A 20,828-nucleotide genomic window follows, 5' to 3' on the forward strand; every position below is an offset into this window, starting at 1 on the left:
GATATTTAGATGGTATTTAGATGTCAAAACATGTTTTGCCTAAATATCGCATGTGACCCTGAAACTGTCAAATCACTATACTGCTTTGCAGTATTGACTGCAAATGGCTGAAAACGCTCAGTAAATACCGCATGAACAGGCATTAAACTCAATTCACAGAAGGAAATAAATAATTAAATGCATGCAGTAATTAAGTAATGGTCCAGGCATGCGGTTTTTAAGGAATGTGTATGATTTTAACTGGTTGTTAAAGAGCGGGTGGCCATCAGCAACCTGTAAGCACATGATTAATCAAACATTTATTCAATTAAACAATTAAAATCAATAGGACAAGGATACAGGTGATGGTGAACACGGTGACAAAAATTTGTGTTAATGAAAAAAATTAATAAATGCGGTATAAATGCCATGAAAATTGTGCACATATGTACATAAAGAAGCCTGAAGGCATTTGTTTCTACATATACCAGTGAACATTAACCCACCTTTTCACAGCTCCATCCCTCCCCCCACTAAATAAACTAAGGAGTGGGGCCACCTGGTGACATCACCAGGTGGACCCACCCTTTGTGACGTCACCAACAAAGCATGCTGGATCAATGATGTCACACAGGGCATGTCCACCCAGTGACTTCACCGGGTGGCCTCACCCCTTAGTTTATTAAGTGTCGGGAGGCGGTGGAGCTGTCAGACAATGGGAGCCAGGGTCTGGTGTGGACCTCTTTTTTTGGATTGGCGGTGGCGGTGCTAATCGTGATTGATGATGGATCTACACAGGTGGATATAATTTTTTTAAATTAGTTTATTGAGCAGTGGGAGGCAGCGGAGCTGTCAAACAACAGGAGCCAGCGTTGGGTGCGGATCTCTTTTGTTTTTTTTTTTTTCCGGGTTGGCGGTGGCAACGGTCATCATGATTAATGATGGATCTACACAAGAGATATTCTTTTTTTAAATAAAGGGCTTGTCAAAAACCGTGTCTGCCTTTTTTCAGTAGAATTCAGTACTTGCTGATTTTGTCAGAATTGTAGTGTCCTTGTTGCTTCTTGTGATATGCAATGGAAGCACAAACATCCATATCTTTATTGAGTAAATTAATATTATTGTGTAAACTACTAATTCCATCAATCTATTATGTAATGAAGATAAACAATGTCCAATATTTTTGAAGTCCAGCCTGTGTGGCAACCATGCCTCCCTCTGTAGATACATTAGAAAATAAGTGTGGTCACAAAGGGACAGAAAGTATTTTGCTAGCTGGATCACCATGTAAAAAATAAAGGAAAAAGCCTGAAAATGAAAGAAAAATGAAAAAATTTAAAATAAAAAAGAAAACAAAAATTAAAAAGCCACCACATTCAGGGACTGGTAGGTTGGAATACGTAACAATTTTCTTTTTGGGTATCTCGGACACACTTTAAAGGTACCAATAGAGTTAGATTTTTTTTATAAATACTGTACAAAATAAAATAAATAAGTTATGAATGCTTTGTTATGTTTTTTCATCTATCAGCTACCTGGATTTGCAATAAAAATAATAAAAAAAAGTGCAACTTGTCTGAATTTCTTAAAAATTATTTAGTTAGAGTCACAAACACAATTAGTGTTGTTATATTATTAGTATATTATTAGATATTAGTATATCTAAACCTAAACACAAAAATGTAATATATTGCAGTCCTTAAAGCGTTTGTAAAGACTATTTAAAAAATAGCACAAATAAGGTATACTTATCTGCCTCTGTGCAATGATATTGCACAGAAGGACCTAAAACTCCTCTTCCCCAACAGCACCCTCGACTCCTCCTCTTCTTCTCCACTTCTGAGCCCTGCTGTGTGCATCTATTTACACACACAGTACAAAGCCCCGACTCTGTTCTATGTTCACTTTATTTGAGCCTTTAGAACCACTTTAAATGTGGTGGCTGCATTCCTTTTATTTTTTTTAAGTACAATTTCTTCAAATACAAAAAAGTTATTAGACTTTAAAGATTTCTTTTGGGAAGCAAAAACAAATAAAAACAAAACACAGAAATGTGTTACTGGCAAAATCACCATCTGAAAAAATAAAAAATTCCTTAACAAACAAAACCAATACAGCCACAATATCAAAGGACTGGTAAGCTGAAATATATTCGATTTTTGTTTTTGGGCTAATATAAGCTTTAAAACTTGAAAATCACCACTGCAGGATTAAAAATGTCTTTGTCTATGGGAACCTTAGACAATGATTATAATGGAAGTTGACAATTTCTTGGAACACTGTCTTTGGGTTCATTAACATAAGACCAGACAGCAGCAGCAACAGTATATCTAGCAACAGTAAGTTTTACAAATTTCCAGAAGCAAAACATAGCCAGTGTTTACTGTAAAAATCCTAATTTCAATGTATTATAAAATAGAGCAGGTGTTCTCCTAAATAGGTTTATATGCATTTTGTAAAGGTTAGGTGCACACAATCACACAATCTATCTGCATATTCTAGCAACAAACCCATCTTCTCTATATACTATAATTCAAAATACATTTAGTGGTAGAATGCATAACAGACTGCTCTAGACCCCCTTATTGATGAGTGATTCTGTCCAAAGGCTCATCAAATTCTGTTCAAAATTCACATAAAATCCCATTGAAGTCTATGGCAGTCAATTCTTGTTAATAAAGTGGTTCTGAATGCAGAAAGTTTATTTTATCTTAATGCATTCTGTGCATTAAGATAAAAAACCTTCTTTGTGCAGTGGCCCCCCTCAGCCCCTCTAAAATTTACCTGAGCTCCATCTCGATAAAGCAATGTTGTACAAGAGCCTCGGCTGTCCAGGACTCTCCCTCCTCATTGGCTGAGACAGCAGCGGACGCCATTAGCACCGGCTGCTGTCAAAGTCAGTAAGCCAATGAGGAGCAGCAGCTTGGCTTGGCAGGAGGGAGGGGTCAGGAGCGCTGGTGAGGGACACAAGAAGAGGAGGATCTGGGCTGCTCTGTGCAAAACCACTGCTCAGAGCAGGTAAGTACACCATGTTTGTTGTTTAAAAAAAAAAAAAAAGACTTTAATATCACTTTAAGTTTTGGCCATTTTATTTACTGTCAAAAAGGTATAGGAATCTGGGAACAGCCCTAAAGAACATGCACCCATTATTTATTTATTTATTTTTATTTTTTACCTTAGTTATTATTGAAATTACTATGGACCATAGGTACAGAGAAAACAAAGCATATAAAATGTGAGCGTTAGTGCACATCATACATCAAAACAGTTTTAGAGAGAAAAAAAAACAAGTAAAAAGGGAAGAGCATAAGAATCCTGAGAGATGATACAATAAGTTGTGATTGGTACATCAGTCCATGAAGTGTTCTGCTATGTGTAGATTTAGTATACACAGAACAGTGGTGTAGAGCCCAGGGGTGAGAGGTTTTTCATGATATGACCAGGCAGTTCCATGGGCATATACCACAACCCCTGATAAGTCATGGGAGGATATATTTTGTCTATAATGATAGTTTTTTCAGAGCAGTTTTGATTTTGAGGGGCTTCTAGGGTCATATAACCAGGCTTGCCAATTGCTGAGGAATTTGGGTAATTGTAGGTGGGCTTTGGCAAAGGCATTTTCAAGTTGGCAATTTGCGTTTAAAATAACAGCTTGTTGTTCTGGCAATAGCTAAGTGAATTGCTATGGATATACTGTATATGTAATTATGGTGTACAGCTTAGGAGGCTAGAGATGGTAATCCATGCCCAACAGGATCATTTGTGGTGCAGGAGAGAAGGAGATATTTGTAATAGAATTAATAAAGGCGGCAACATTATTCCACAAAGTTAGCAATTTTGGGGCAGCTCTACCATATGTGGTAGGTTGAGCCCTGGTAACCACATTGCCTCCAACAATTCGAGCAGGATGTGGGGTACTATGGGCTAGCGTTGTGGGTGTTAAGAACCAATAGTTTCCCAAGGAGAAATGCAGTGGGAGGCTTTGAGAGTTGCAGAAAGGGCCTTGTGCCATTGTTGAACTGGATAAGTGTGGTTGGTCCATTGCTCCCAGTGTTGCATGGAAGAGTTTTTGGCATGGAGAAGGTCACATAGGATGGTGCATTGTGAGCGTTGGAACCAGGACACTGCTGCCCATAAAGCAAAATCTGTGATTTATATGAAATTCTGAGTAGTTGTTGGTATGAGGCTAAAGAGGATCCTGTGTATAAGTCTCCAATGAATTTTAGGCCATTTTTAATCCATTGTTTAGAAGAGGTGTTTGGAATCAGGGGATCCAGTGCTGTTATGGGGAGATGATTGAACAGTTTGGAGGGTATTCCCTTAGATCTTTGAAGCATAGCTTTCAGCACTCTAGTAGTGGCTGTTATAGTGTCCTTCTTGAAGGCTGCTTTTTTTTTTCCTTGGCTAATTGGTGATGTATAGAGAGACGCTTATGGTGCTTGTGACAGGGGATAATATTGGGGTGACGAGGAGCATTGGCCTTAATTAAAGGGCAGGGGGCAGATAGACCTCACATTGCAGAGGGTCAATATGTCCAGGAAAGCGGTTTGATTGGAAGTTGGAGAAGTACATGTTTATGGTGGTGACCTTTTAATAATAACCTCCTTCAGAATCTGGCACTTTAATGGCGGAGGACAACACGGCAATATGTGAATTATTGATATTCACAGAAGAAGACATTTTGGGACATTTTGAGTTGAATATTTGAATACTTGATATATCTATATTTTTTTAAGAGTATTATTATTTGGTTTGATTTGATGCATTTTGGGTATGTTCGATTACTGATTTATTGGTTGTGGGATTTTTCATATTCAAGACTTTCAATTGGTGTGGGAACACGCATCACTAGCTGTTACAACCAGATTATATGTATTAATATTTGCACAGAATTTTTTTTGCTTAGTAGTTTGTTTTTTGTAGCGTGGAGGATTTTTTGATTATGTGTTCACAAAAAATGGTGATGAGCAAACTGGGCAAAGTTTGATTTACTGCATGTTTGACTAACCCAGCGAAATATCGAACACAGCCCTGTGCTTTTTTCATTTCTCAAGGCTAATCTGCAAGTTTTTGTTTAAAAAATGCATGGGGGCTCTTGCTATGGGGGACATGTACCAATGCAAAAAAATGAAATACAGTTTAGCGGAAAGATGATCTTTTAAAGTGACTTAAAGGGCAAAATTAAAAACACACAAATCCTTTAAATAACATGCTTTGGGGGTGTCTTAAATGTGCATGTGAAGTTGTGGATACAGTACAATATACTCTTTTACAACTGATATTGTTGGTTTACAAACAGCGACTGGGATCTGTCATTTAGCAGTGGTAGCACTGCCACCACCAAATGACAGATCTCTAGCTAGCCTCTGTTTGTAAACAAAGTTGCTGGGGATCCTGGGCGATGTTATTGACTAAATATGGTCATAGCTAGTCATTGTCCAAATATCACCCTATTTGGTCAATGCTATCACCTAGTATCTTCAGCCAGCTTGTTTACTTAGAAAGCTGGCTGGGGATCTGTCATCTGCACAAGGGTAGCATCTTTGGTCGTGGTTTGGCAAATCAATGTCATTAGGTAGCACTTATCATGATTGACAAGGATCCAAATCATTGGTCGATATGGTTTACATAACTATAACAATTATTTCACCGTTCAGAAAAAAAACATGTTTTCCCTATTGGGAGCTTGCTCGCACGGTGTGTATTTCACACATCTCACACAAAATGCATAAACAAACAAAGAAAAAATGTGCAGCTCTCACCTCCTTACATGCCCTTTGTCTTAATTTAGTAAACTAGTAAGTAAATTCATTACTCTGACCATATAACAAAATAATAGCGTTGAAACAAACAAACTGAAGGTGATCCAGCATAAATTTACAAATATAATAAATCATATTACATGAAACCATCAATTACATCAAAACTAGGGATGAGCTTTCTGTTCAGGTTGAACATGAGTTCGACTCGAACACTGGCTGTTCACCCGTTCGTCGAAAACCTAACATTATGGGCCCTTTGCGCCAAATTCGAGCAGCGGGGGTGCAGTGCATTGCTGTATGATGCTTGGCCAAAGCATGCTCCATGACCTGCATGCTTTGGCCAATCCCAGCGCCCTCAGCTAAGAGAGCCATAATTGGCCAAAGGCATTGTGCCTTTGGCCAATCATTACTCAGGGGGACTAAGTTCACTCCCCACACTATATAAGGCTGCCTGCAGGTCAGCGCCGTGTAGTGTGTTGTCGGTGTGGATGGAGAGAGAGTGTCATTTAGATTGAGCAGGCAGGCAGGTTATTCAGAGTTAGCTGCAGTGTATTTAATATATATATATATATATATATATATATATATATATATATATATATATATATACACAGTCTTGTATACATATATATCCACTGTATCCACCTGTATGCACCCCTAGTGCAGTTGCTACTACTTTTCTGGTGGTGTACACAATACAGTACACCCATAGTTGTTATTACACTTCTGTTGGTGCATGGTACACAGTACCGTGCATCCCTAGTGCAGTTGCTACTACTTTTCTGGTGGTGTACACTGTACACAATACATACAGTGCACGCATAGTTGCTATTAGACTTCTGGTGATGTACACAATACCGTTCACCCCTAGTGCAGTTGCTACTACTTTTCTGGTGGTGTACACAATACAGTACACTCATAGTTGTTATTACACTTCTGTTGGTGTACACAGTACCGTGCACCCCTAGTGCAGTTGCTACTACTTTTCTGGTGGTGTATACAGTACACAATACATACAGTACACCCATAGTTGTTATTACAGTTATGTTGGTGTACACAGTACCATCCACCTGTAGTGCAGTTGCTGGTGCTACTATTTTTCTGGTGGTGTACACAGTACACAATACATACAGTTCACCCATAGTTGTTATTAAACTTCTGTTGGTGTACACAGTACCGTGCACCCCTAGTGCAGTTGCTACTACTTTTCTGGTGGTGTACACAGTACACAATACATACAGTACACCCATAGTTGTTATTACACTTCTGTTGGTGTACACAGTACCGTGCACTCGTAGTGCAGTTGCTAGTGCTACTACTTTTCTGGTGGTGTACACAGTACACAATACATACAGTGCACCCATAGTTGTTTTTACACTTATGTTGGTGTACACAGTACCGTGCATCCCTAGTGCAGTTGCTACTACTTTTCTGGTTGTGTACACAGTACACAACACATACACTGCACCCATAGTTGTTATTACACTTCTGTTGGTGTACATAGTACCGTGCACCCCTAGTGCAGTTGCTACTACTTTCCTGGTGGTGTACACAGTACACAATACAGTGTAGTGTGGTTTTGCTAAACAAAATTTACAGCATGTCCGGAAGGCCACCAAGGAGAGGCAGGCACTCACAGGCCACTAAAAGAGGGCAAGCAGGCTCTGTGTCTACAGTCGACAGTGCTGGTCGTGGACACGGTGCATCCTCAGCACGTGGCCGTGGGGCACGTTTGCCTTTTTTCTCTGCAGCTGGCCGTGTTATTGAGCCACAACATGCAGAAGAGTTGGTGGAATGGATAACAAAGCCCTCCTCATCCTCCTCATCCTTTGTCACCCAGGCTCAGAGTAGTTTGCCTGCCAATGCAGCTGCCAAAGCGGCCTATTCCATCGGCTCCATGCCAACAGTCACTCCTTCCCTAGCCCCACCATCATGCACAGAGGAGTCCCCCGAACTATTCGACCACAGTGTCGGGTACATGCTGCAGGAGGATGCGCAGCGATTTGAAGGCTCCGATGATGGTACTCAGGTTGAGGAAGGGAGTAACGTGAGCCTAAAGAGAGGGGGTGCCCAAGAAGGTCAAAAAACTGGCAGTCATGTTCCCCGAGCTGCAGCATACTGCCAAGTTTGCTCCAGTGACGAGGAGGGAGGAGATGATGAGGTCACTGACTCTACTTGGATGCCTGATAGAAGAGAGGAGGAGGAGGAGGCACATCTCCAACGAGGCAGGATGCCCTCCAGGGGGCAGCTTAAGGACAGCCAACCTATTGCATCACACCGCAGAGCTAAGCATGTGCAGGGCGCTGCTAACTTCCCACATATTTCAAAAAGTTCTTTGGTGTGGGCCTTTTTTGACATGCGTGAAGCAGATTGCACCGTTGCTGTTTGCAACATATGCCTGAAGCGTGGCCAAAACACCAGCCGCTTGGGCACCACATGCTTGACCAGACATATGACGACCTCCCATGCAGTCCGTTGGCAACAGCACTTAAAAGACCCACATCAAAAAACAAGGCGGACCTCTCCTTACTCCTCTTCAGCTGGGATCTCCAACCCCACTAAACCTCCAGTCCTCTCAGAAATCTGCACTGAGAGGAATGAAGGTATAGAAATAGGCATCCCAAGTACTTGTGCCCAATCTGCTAGCGGTACACCAAAATTCGATTTTAGCAGGCAAATTTTCCTACCCCAGTTGCTAAACTGTCAAAAGAAATTTGGTCCCAGCCATCCACATGCTCAGCGTCTGAATGCTAGCTTCGCCAAATTGCTAGCACTGCAACTGCTGCCTTTTCAGCTGGTAGACTCTGCCCCCATTCATGATTTTGTGGAATGTGCGGTACCTCAATGGCAGGTTCCCAAACGCCATTTCTTTTCTCGGAACGCAATTCCAGATCTCTACCAGCATGTGGAAGGCAATGTCTTGGCCTCGTTGGACAGGGTGGTCAGCAGTAAGGTGCATATTACTGCTGACTCATGGTCCAGCAGGCATGGACAGGGAGGTTACCTTTCTTTCACGGCGCACTGGGTAACTCTGCTGGCAGCTGGGAAGGATGCAGGACAGGGTTCAGTATTGTTGGAGCTTGTTCCACCACCACGCCTCCAAAATGCTAGTGGTGATTCTGCAACAGCTCTCTCCTCCACCCCTCCTCTTCTTCTTCCTCTATGGCCTCGTCCTCTGCAGATTTCTCCTCTGAACCAGCGGTGCTCCATAGGTGTTCAAGGGGCTACGCAAGCACTCAGGCAAAAAGATGCCATGCGGTGATTGAGTTGGTCTGCTTAGGGACAGGAGCCACACTGGGGCAGAGATTCGGTCAGGCAGGCTTAGAGGTGGTTGGCACCACGCCAAATTCAACCAGGAATGGTTGTATGCGACAATGGCACCAACCTCCTCTCTGCCCTCCGACAGGGACACTTGACCCATGTTCCCTGTTTGGCTCACAGTCTGAATTTGGTGGTGCAGCGGTTCTTGAGCATTGTACCCTGGCTTACAGGATCTCCTGAGGCAGGCCAGGAAATTCTGTGGTCATTTCCGCCGGTCATATAATGCCAGTGCTCGGCTGGCTGACATTCAAAGAGAATGTAACCTGCTCAAGAACCGCCTCATTTGTGACCTGCCGCCAGGTGGAACTCAACGTTGGCAATACTGCAGCGGCTGCACAAGAAGCAGAGGGCCATCAATAAGTACCTGTGTGAGTATGGCACCAGGACAGGGTCAGGGGAGCTTGGCTTTTTTTTGCCACGCCAGTGGCTACTGATCAAGGATGCATGCACTGTCCTATCACCATTTGAGGAGGCCACAAGGATGGTGAGCAGTGACAGTGCATGCATCAGTAATACTGTCCCTCTTGTCTTCCTGTTGGAGCACACGCTTCATGGAATAATGGACAGGGCACTTGAGGCAGAACAGCGGGAGGAAGAGGAGGACTTCCTTACCTCTCAAGGCCCCCTTTATCCAGATACTAGTAATCCTGCAGGTCAGCCGATCACATAGGAAGAAGAAGAGGAGGAGGAGGATTGTGTCAGCATGGAGGTGGAGCATAACACTTAGCATCAGCAGCAGTCTTCAAGGAATCGTTTGCAGTCCCCAGAAACCCATGGAGTTGTATGTGGCTGGGAGGAGGTGGTTGAGGATCATGTGATCCTTAGTGACCCAGAAGACTCAGGATAGAATGCCTCTTCAAACTTACGCTGCATGGCCCCCCTGATCCTGCAAAGCCTGCGAAAGGACCCTAGGATTCGTGGTATCAAGGAAAGGGATCATTACTGGCTGGCAACCCTTCTTAATCCATGTTACAAGGGTAAGGTTGCAGAACTTATCCAGCCTTCGCAGAGGGAGCAGGGGATGAAACATCTTCGGGAGGCCTTGCAGAAAGGTTTGTGCAATGCGTTTCCAGAGCCTGGGAGGTTGGAATTTCCTGGTGCTTGAAAACGTGTTGCTGAGTCTTCGTTCAGTCACAGAAAGAGTGGTGGAGAAGGTGGCCGGCTGACCGATGCCTTTAGACAATTCTTCAGTCCTCAGCATCCAGGTCTGATCGGTTCCAGCAACCATTGCCAGTGTCTGAATTACATGGTGCAGGAATATCTAGGGGCAAGTTCAGACTTGGAGACCTTTCCACCAGAACATCCACTGGGTTACTGGGTCTTGAGGATGGGCCACTGGCCAGAGCTTGCTCAATATGCAATTGAGCTACTGGCCTATCTTTCATCCAGCGTTCTTTCTGAATGCACATTCAGTGCTGCTGGAGGCTTTGTAACCGATCACAGAGTGCGCCTGTCCACAGACTCTGTTGATCGGCTCACATTCATAAAAATGAATCAATCTTGGATCACCAGCTACCAAGCACCTGATGCTGATGTAACCGATTGATTTTTCTATGGATGTGAGATCCCTTGAAGACTGCATATGCTGAGCAACTATCCTATTATGCTGAGTGACTATCCTATTCCTCCTCAATCTTCATGATGATAGCTTCTAGGAATATTTTCGGTTCAGGGCACCACCACCACTGCCTAAGGTCCAATTTTTCTACCCCTGTTTAACAGGGACTCGTAATTACAATTTTTGATCTAATATTTCACAGTAGGGCCTGTTCCTGCATTCAACAAAAGTATCTGTCAGGCTTTACAGTGTTGTGCCACCACCACCACCACCACCTAAGGCCCAATTTTTATACCCCTGTTTAACAGGGGCGCGTAATTACAATTTTTAATCTAATATATCACAGCAAGGCCTGTTCCTGCGCTCAACAAAAGTATCTGTGAACTTTACAGTGTTGTGCCACCACCACCACCGCCTAAGGCCCAATTTTTGTACCCCTGTTTAACAGGGGCGCGTAATTACAATTCTTGATATAATATTTCACAGCAGGGCCCATTCCAGCGCCCACCAAGTGTAACTGTGAGGGCTTACAGTGTTGTTGTACCACCAACACCTAAGGCTCAATTTTCCGCAGAGTGTATAGGGCAGGCGGTCCCCTATTTTCAAACATCCGACTTACAAACGACTTCTACTTACAAACGGAGGGAGACAACAGGAAGTGAAAGGAAATCTACCACTAGGAAGGGAAATTCTCTCCTGTAAGAGTTAATATGGGAAAAAAGGTGTCTCCACTGATGCTTTATCACCAATCCTTGTAACCCAAAAATTTCTAAATCCAATTGTCATTGGGACAGAAAGTGAGGTAAAATCTTCTGAACAGGGGCACAGACAGCAAAACAAATGTTACAGGGGTGATGATAACCCTTCCCTATGTTATCCAAAATGCTTAAAAATAGATTTTTTGGCTGGAGCTACATTTACAAAATGTACCTGTTCTAAATTACAAACAGATTCAACTTAAGAACAAACCTACAGTCCCTATCATGTTTGTAACCCGGGGACTGCCTGTATACTGTTGTTGTTCAGAGTATTTAGGGCCTGGGGGCCCCACGCCTTTTTAGGGCCTGGTAATGGGCTGGGGGGGGGGCAACATTACATTACAGCCCCAAGCAGTTTTAAATGACTTTTATTCCTTTAGAAATGTCATTTTGCTGCAGGGACTGTTCTAAACAAGGGAAAATGTGTCACTTTACAGGCATACTAGTCACCCCCCAGGCACGATATTTATAGGAATATTTCACTTTTATTGCTTCACTTTAAGCATTATTAAAATCACTGCTCCCGAAAAAACGTCAGTTTTTAAAACTTTTTTTTGCATTGATACATGTCCCCTGGGGCAGCACCGGGTCCCCAAACACTTTTTATGACAATAACTTGCATATTAGCCTTTAAAATTAGCACTTTAGATTTTTAATGTCCAAGTAAAAGAAAAACATTGACCATGTGTCCACACTTTTTATGGAACCTGTGTCCTTATTAAGAAGCATTCCATCTATTAAAGTGAAAAATCCCTCTTCTTCGATAAAGACCATTACCTTTAAGAATCCAACACCTTCACGCCTGGTGATATAGCTGTGTGTTTACCCTCATGTGTGGACCGCTTAAATTACAAGAGGTCTAAGATGCAGGATATCTGGGATCATATCCAAGCCTAAAGCATGGGGAATAATTCCATTCTGATCAACCTCTGGTGTAACACATTCTCCTCCTTGACAATGTCTTCAAAAAAGGGAATTAGCTTCATGTATAAATAACAATAAAATGACATCTAGTGCTCTCTGTTTGCCTGTCATTTATTATGCCAATATATCACTCTTTACATAGTAGGTGAGGTTGAAAAAAGACAAGTCCATAAAGTCCAACCTATTTCTGTGAGTATATGTCAGTATTAGATTGTATATCCCTGTATGTTGTGGTCATTCAGGTGCTTATCTAATAGTTTTTTGAAACTATTGATGCTCCCCGCTGAGATGACCGTCTGTGGAAGGAAATTTCGCACCCTTGCCGCTCTTACAGTAAAGAACCCTCTATGCAGTTTAAGGTTAAACCTCTTTTCTTCTAATTTTAATGAGTGGCCACGTGTCTTGTTAAACTCCCTTCTGCAAAAAAAGTTTTATTCCTATAGTGGGGTCACCAGTACTGTATTTATAAATTGAAATCATATCCCCTCTGAAGCATCTCTTCTCCAGAGAGAATAAGTTCAGTGCTCACAACCTTTCCTCATAACTAACATCCTCCAGACCCTTTATTAGCTTTGTTGCCCTTCTTTGTACTCACTCCATTTCCAGTACACTTACACTATGGGACCTATATATAAAAAATTGACAATGCAAATGTGTCAATCATTTGTTCAGCCAGCACACATTTTCACTGTAAAAAGCTTTCTATCATTATTTCTTAGGGTTGTCATTGTCATCAAGTGGCTAATGGCAATAATTATGTATTTTCATGTATGAGCCACTTCAAGAAAATACCACATTATGGCCAAATGATGAAGCTGGTAATCATAGTAAATACATTTTTTGAACAAATATTTTAGACTATTTTTTATAAAATAGTTGCTCTGTACATCCCCCTTTCTAATGAGGGGCAGGCTTATCCAAAAGCTCCCTAATGGGCAATTGTAAGCCTGTTGGTCATAGTTCAAAGGCAATGCAGTGCATTATACTAAAAAAAATTCTCCCAAGCATATCACACAAAAATTCACCAGAACTGCAATTCTTAAATCCACAGAATTTGTCTCAAGTCTATGGTTGCAATGATCCCAAACCTCATCCTTTACATGAATGCATGATTATAAGCACATATACTACTTTTTTTTTTAAAGTTTACCTACCGTAACCTGCTGTAGGAAGACCCAAATGCTTCATTCTGTTCTTAACAAGTTCTGCTAGTTCTTGCCTTTCTGATCTTCTGCACAAAGTCATCCTTTGTTGACTTATCCTCTCTGCTATTTTGTTAGAATGTCTGGGAACTTTTCTACTTAGTCTTCTGGCCCATTGCATACTTTTCCTTCGTAGTAAGGGATGATCTGAATGGTCGCTGGATGTGGAATTCCGATGATTGTTGCGATTAGTTGTCGATTCCTTGGTTTCTTTTGTGTCTTCCCAATCTTCCACACTAATAGATATCTGTGACTTTGTAAGAAGCATAGACAATTTCAGCAATCTAAATAAACGACATCTAAAAAGGTATTTTTCCTGTTTTCTACACACAAGGAATAGCTTTGGTATTTATTTCAAACAGTTATTGATTAAATTACTATATTAAAATACTTTTAGTAAATGCTCCTCTGCATATATTAGGACTTTGTACTTTTTGTTTACAATGTTTATTTTATGAACAAATATTTAATACAGGATGTTTCTTATGCAGTGCATGTCTGGCTCGCCAATAAGGTAGCCCATCGCTAGCTGTACACTTGCTGACTAGTGATGGACAAACAAAACAAAGTCTGGTTTGCTGAAAATTTGCTGAACAATGAAAAAATCATCTTCAAACATGAAACCTACTGGTCTATGGGAGCTGAATCTTATTTTGTCTAGCCCTTTGCAAGGCCAATGTCCCAGCTTTCCGGCTAAATGGGAAATTGATAGTTTGGTACTAACATGGGGCTACCAAGGCAAAACAAGGTTGAAAATACCATAAGGCTTAGAGGCCATCTAATAAGGCCTAGAGAACAACATTAAAAATATACAATTTCTTTACATAAGATATCTAGGGGAAGCTTAAAGTAGAACTATAGGCTTTTTTTTTTAATTTTGGATAGAGTAAGGGAAACTTACAACCCCTCTCAGTTTATTTTTACTATCTATGTTTCATTGTGGAGATTTCCCTCCACTTCCCATCTCATAGCCAAACAGGAAGTGAGAGGAACTTCTGGCAATTTAAGAGAATTCCTTGGGGATCTCCAGGTCACCAGAACTAGTGTCCCCATTGGAATATTTCTCCCCTATTTCTTTTCTGGGGACAACCCAAAATTTGTGATTTTCTTTTACTTTCACTGATAATGGTAAACAAGAAAAATAGAGATGATGAATCTCCTTGATGGGGGCACAGACAGCAATAAAAACCTGACAGGTGGTCTAATCCCACTCCACTCTATCCAATTTTTTTTTAAAAAAAAGCTTTGCCTTTAGTTTTACTTTAAATAGAGCAAATATACAATTCATTAAAGCAAAAGTAACATTAGGAAAGAAAATAACGTTTGTCATTAACCACATGCCGACTGGGCCATAGCCGAAAGACGTCTACAGCGCGGTCGGCTTATTCTGGGTGGGCGTCCATGGAAGTCCTCACAGAATCGCGCTCCAAAGAGCCCCCTGGGGTGCGCACCCGGGAACATCCGTGACCGCCAGGTCCTCACGGATCACGGTAAATGGCCGCTGATAGCGGCCGCTTACCACGTGATCTCTCCGTCAAATGATGGAGCATCACTTGTAAACAAACCGGCATCATGTCATGATGCCGGTTCCTCCCTCCCCTCTCTGTACCGATCGGTACAGTGTGAGAGGAGAAAGGAAGAGATCGTTTGCAGTGCTGTGGGCACTGCAGATCCAGCCCACAGCGCTGCTCAGTGTCCATACTATGCAATACTCTGCAATACTCGCCAATACTCACCAATACTCTGCCAATACTCTGCCAATACTCTAACAGGAACAAATTATTATTTTTTTTTTTTTTTTTTTACTGAATTTTCAGTCTTTTTTGATTTATAGCACAAAAAATAAAAAACCCAGCCGTGATTAAATACCACCAAAAGAAAGCTCTATTTGTGTGAAAAAAAGGACAAACATTTCAAATGGGTACAGTGTTGCATGACTGAGTAATTGTCATTCAAAATGTGAGAGCACCGAAAGCTGAAAATTGGTCTGGTTAGGAAGGGGGTTTAAGTGCCCAGTGGTCAAGTGGTTAAATGACTATTCTTTGCCACTTTTTTATGTTTGTAAACAAAGCAACCTTGATCAGGGTCTGGTATGTATTTGAAAAGGGAATCCCATGCAAAAAAAAACAAAACAAAAACAAAACATTTTTAAAAAATATGTATAGTAAGAAAGTGAAGTCAGCGCATATAGGCCCCATAAATGATGATCTGGGGAAGTTTGTTACAAATGACAAGGAGAAGGCTATTGTTCTAAATGCATTAATCTCTGTATTTACAAAGGAAAAAGGAGGGGTACAGTAACCAGGACTGGATCGTTATTAACGCATCATGGAATGTATCCTTGTGGCTAAAAGAAGCCAGTGTCCAAAAAGACTTGAAAAACCAAATGCAAATAAATCACCATGACCAGATGGCTTACACTCAAGAGTCCTCAAAGAACTTAGCCAAGTAATAGCCAGACTATTTTTTTTTGTAATTCATAAATTTTATTAACACCAGTTTTCAATAAACAAAACAAGTAGATTCATATTCATTTTACAAATGTCCTCTTTACAAATTTACAATTATTTGATGACCTCTGTGGTTTTGATTTTTTGCACTATAAACAAAAAAAGACCAACAATTTTGAAAAAAAAAAAAAAAATTACTTTCTGCTATAAAAAATCCAATCAAAAAATGTAAAAAAACTAATTTCTTCATCAATTTAGGCCAATTTGTATTCTGCTACATATTTTTGGTAAAAAAAAATCCCAAGAAGCATATATTGATTGGTTTGCACAAAAGTGATTGCATCTACAAAGTATGGGATAGATTTATGGACTCTTTATTTTTTTAAATTTTTTTATACTAGTAATGGCGGCAATCATCGATTTTTTGCGGGACTGTGACATTGCGGGCGGACAAATCTGACACTAAGTGACACTTTTTGCGGACCAGTGACACAATAATACAGTGATCAGTGCAAAAAAAATGCACTGTTACTTTATTATTGACACTGGCAGGGAAGAGGTTAACCTCAGGGTCAATCAAAGGTTTAAATGTGTTCCCTGGGAGTGATTTTTTACTGTGTGTGGGATGGAAGAAAGACAGTGGCAAGAAGAAAGCCATTGTTGAAAGAAAGCCATAAGAAGTCCTGTTTGCAGTTTGCGAGAAGTCATGTGGGGGACACAGCAAATATGTTGCTCTGGTCAGATGAGACCAAAATTGAACTTTTTGGCCTAAAAGAAAAACACTATGTGTGGTGAAAAACTAACACTGCACATCACCCTGAACACACCATCTTCACCATAAAACATGGTGGTTGCAGCATCATGTTGTAGGGATGCTTTTCTACAGCAGGGACAGGGAAGCTGGTCAGAGTTATGCGTACACATGACCGGTTTTCTCGTCGGAATAAACTCTGAAGGTTTTTCCAACAGAGTTCCGACGGAATTCCGCTGAAACTGTCTTGCGTACACACTGTCACACCAAAGTCCGACCGTCAAGAATGTGGTGGCGGGCGCTCTGCGCTGGAGTGGCACTAAGGATCCCAATTGGGGTGCCACGCCAGGGCAGTGGGCTGCTAACGGTAATAATGTAAGAAATGTCTCTTTTACCTTTTAAGGAAATTTAAAACGTATTCATAAACTGTTGCATATGTTTACCGCGAACAGATACTCTCAACCTGTTAAAGTTTAGCTACATCCTGTTAAAACACTTAGACGTCGTTGCACGACGTACAGTTCTAATTGTACAATGTATTTACTTGTAAAATCTAATAAAAATATGGAATAAAAAAAAAAAAAAAAAAGAATGTGGTGGCGTACAACACGTATGATGGTACTAGAAAAAGGAAGTTCAATAGCCAGTAGCCAATAGCTTCTGTCTCGTACTTGCTTCAGAGCAAGCATCGTTTTTGGTACGTCAGAACAGCATACAGACGAGCGGTTTTCCTGATAGGAATTGGTTCCGTCGGAAATATTTAGAACATGTTCTATTTCTAGGTCCGTCAGAATTTTCAAAAAAAAAAGTCCGATGAGGCATACACACAATCGGAATATACGATAAAAAGCTTCCGTCTGACTTTTTCTGTCTGACAGTTATGCAAATGGAATACTGGAAGAACTCCTACATCTGGGCCCACAACCCATTCTCACGCAACTTGGTATACTACGGTAGCTATATAGATGATGTGATCATCATTTGGGAAGGAAAGATCCAATCATTTAGGAATTTTTCAGCTACTGTAACAACAATCAATTCAGAGTACAGTTCACTTTAGTTTCTGACCCCAATTCTCCTAATATTCCTTGATCTTAAATTATCTTATAACCAATATTTCCTGATATGCTCTCATACTCATTTGAAATCTACTGCAGGAACTTTTTACCTGCACAAAAAAGCTTCCCCCATAGAAAAGAGATGGACAATATTCCATAAAGTCAATTTTGCTGACTTAAATGAAACTGCACTTCCATCGAAGACTAATCTCAAAGCCTCATTCTTAATCAGAGGTTCTTAGAGAAAGAACACAGAGAGGAAGACTTAAACTGAGCTATTTTTAAATATCAAGACATGTACTTGACCACCAAGAAAACTGATGATTCTAAATGGTCATTGCCCAAAAAAGGCCCATTTTTAATTACACAATTTAATAACACTGGGCAGTCAAGAGAGCCCTGTCAGGAACCATGAACCAGACCGAGACAGAAGTACAGTAAAATCACACTTGTTTATTAATAAAAATAAAAAGGTAAATAGAGTAAGCATAGCCAAAGCATAGTCAGAGTCTAGTAACCGGATCGGGTAGTCAGCCAAGCCAGAGTTCAGTAACCAGATCAGGTTATCAGCCAGGCCAGAAGTCAGGGATCCAAGTAAAGGAACAGAAAGTATGATAAGGAGCCAGAAGGGATGTCAGCAAAGCCAGTCTTTAAACATCAACGCAGGAGATGGTTTCTTGTGATGTGACCAAGGCGAAGGCAGGAATGAAGTGAGCTGGAGATCTTTAAGTAGGCAGGACTGATGAGCAGATCCACAACAGCTGGTTAACTGTGGAGAGAGATGAGAGCTGGCAATTAGCCGACAGCTGAGCGGCCAGCTCAGAGAAGGAAGGGCTGAGCCAGCCCTGACAGTACCCCCCTCCTCAATGACCCCTCCCCATCGGAGGACCACCAGGCTTGAGGGGAAAACATCTATGGAAATCACAGAGGAGATCAGGAGCATGTACGTCTGAGGATGAGACCCAGGAGCGTTCCTCCAGACCATACCCCTTCCAATGCACCAGGTACTGTATGCGCCCATGGAACCTACGGGAGTAAACAATGGATTGTACCTCATACTCCTCATGGTTTTCAACCTGTATAGGGTGAGGACGTGGCACTGAGGTGGTAAAGCGGTTGCAGACCAATGGTTTCAATAGGGAGACATGAAACACATTTGAGGTGCACATACTAGGAGGAAGGTCCAACGCGTAAGCCACTGGATTAATCCTGAAAAGGATACAGAAATGCCCAATAAACCAAGGTGCGAACTTCAGTGAGGGAACACAAAGTCAGAGGTTGCGAGATGACAGCCAGACCCTGTCCCCAACCTGGTAGGAAGGCGCAAGCAGGCGTCTGCGGTCAGCATGGAGTCTGCACCTATCATTAGCATGACGCAAAGCCTCCTTGACTTGTGCCGGGAAATGGCCGTGTTGTGGGCAATTCCACCAGTAACCGTCATGGTGGTGCCAGGCGAGTTTCTGTGCACCCGCGCGCACGCAGATGCGCGATAGCTGGACCACGGCAGTCTGTGCACACCAATGCGCGCACACGTGTACACACGCCCTGATCTTGTGGGCATACCCCCCAGCCTATTTAAACCTGACACTGACACTTGCAGTTTGCTGGATTATCAAACAGCTCCTGTGTTCCTGTGCCTTGTTTACTCTGAAGACCCCTGCTTGACCTCTGCTTGGCTTGACCAGTGTTCCTGTTTATCTCCTCGCTTTGACCGCGGCTTGGCTGACTGCTCTCCGATCTTCTGCCCTCCGTGTATGACCCGGCTTGTTCCTGTGCCTCTCTTGGACTGTCTTTTGGTATCTGACCCCTGGCCTGGCTGGAATGAGGCAGCTTTACTACATCAGTTCTGCCTTGAATCCCTCAAGGACGAGTTGGTCAGGATTGGGATTCCCACTACACTAGAGGGTCTCATCCAATTATCCATCCAACTGGATCGACGGTTGCGGGAGAGACCGTCTGAACAATCACAAACCTGCAGACCCGCCAGTACACCCACCTTTAGATCAGTTCCCAAGCAGATTGGCCTGTTACGTCACTTACTCCTGATGAAAGATGTCGTCGTATCCTAGCCAATCTCTGCCTCTATTGTGGAGGAAACGGACATTACCTATGCGATTGTCCCAGGAAGTTCAAGAAGCCACCCACCTACTCTCCAGCATATTTCCAGGTTTCTGGGACTTCTCCCTCACAACTCGTTCTCCCCATTTCACTGCAGTTGGGAGAAGAAGAGATCCGGCTCCAGGCTATAATCGATGCTGGAGCATGCAGTTGCTTTGTGGACTTGAACCTGGCAAGAAACCTTAGGTTGCCCCTCCTCCACAAGAAACGGGGTCTGCAAGTCCGTTTAGCAGATGGCACCCTACCTAACTCCGGCCTTGTTACTCCAGAGACTTCTCCTCTCCTTATTACCTCTCCCGATGGCCATCGGGAATTCATACGTTTTGACGTTTTGAGTTCACCTATGTCTCCAATTATCTTGGGTATCTCTTGGCTCCAAGCCCATAACCCCCAGATCGATTGGATCAAGAAGGAAGTCCTGTTCACTTCACCCTATTGCCAACAACATTGCCTCATCACTGAATCCAGAGATACCACCAGTTGTCTGACAGTCCAGTCGGTATTCTCCACTAACCAGGATGTACCCCGGGCATACCATGAATTCCTGGACATTTTTGATAAGAGAAAGGCCGATGTTCTACCACCACATCGGCCATATGATTGTCCTATCGAGCTGCTTCCAGGGGCCGAAGTTCCATTTGGACGTATATTCCCCCTCTCTGAAGTGGAATTGGGGACACTACGACAGTACATAGACGAAAATTTGGCAAAGGGCTTCATCCGTCCTTCTTCTCCTGCCGGTGCCAGCATTTTCTTTGTCGAAAAAAAAGATAAGACTCTAAGACCATGTGTGGACTATAAGGAATTAAATAAAATCACCATAAAGAACCGATATCCACTTCCACTGGTCCCTGAACTCTTCCAGAGACTTCGTTCAGCCCAAGTGTTCACCAAACTCGACCTCCGGGGTGCCTACAACCTCGTTCGCATCCGTGAGGGCATTAAGT

At 42.2% G+C, this 20,828-nt stretch overlaps 1 protein-coding gene across 3 annotated transcripts in view; it reads right to left on the reverse strand.

The window, feature by feature from the left end:
• Positions 1-20,828, reverse strand: part of LOC141103379 (potassium channel subfamily T member 2) — a 2,416,326-nt gene that overhangs the window by 131,933 nt on the left and 2,263,565 nt on the right. For 2 of the 3 annotated variants that reach the window (XM_073592890.1, XM_073592889.1), the window contains one exon: positions 13,457-13,757. In XM_073592890.1, the coding sequence (XP_073448991.1) occupies positions 13,457-13,757 (301 nt within the window). The remainder of the gene's footprint in view (positions 1-13,456; positions 13,758-20,828) is intronic. The other variant, XM_073592891.1, reaches the window with a different exon arrangement.

The sequence above is a fragment of the Aquarana catesbeiana genome, linkage group LG07 (genome assembly GCF_042186555.1).
Source record: "Aquarana catesbeiana isolate 2022-GZ linkage group LG07, ASM4218655v1, whole genome shotgun sequence".
Lineage (NCBI taxonomy): Eukaryota > Metazoa > Chordata > Amphibia > Anura > Ranidae > Aquarana > Aquarana catesbeiana.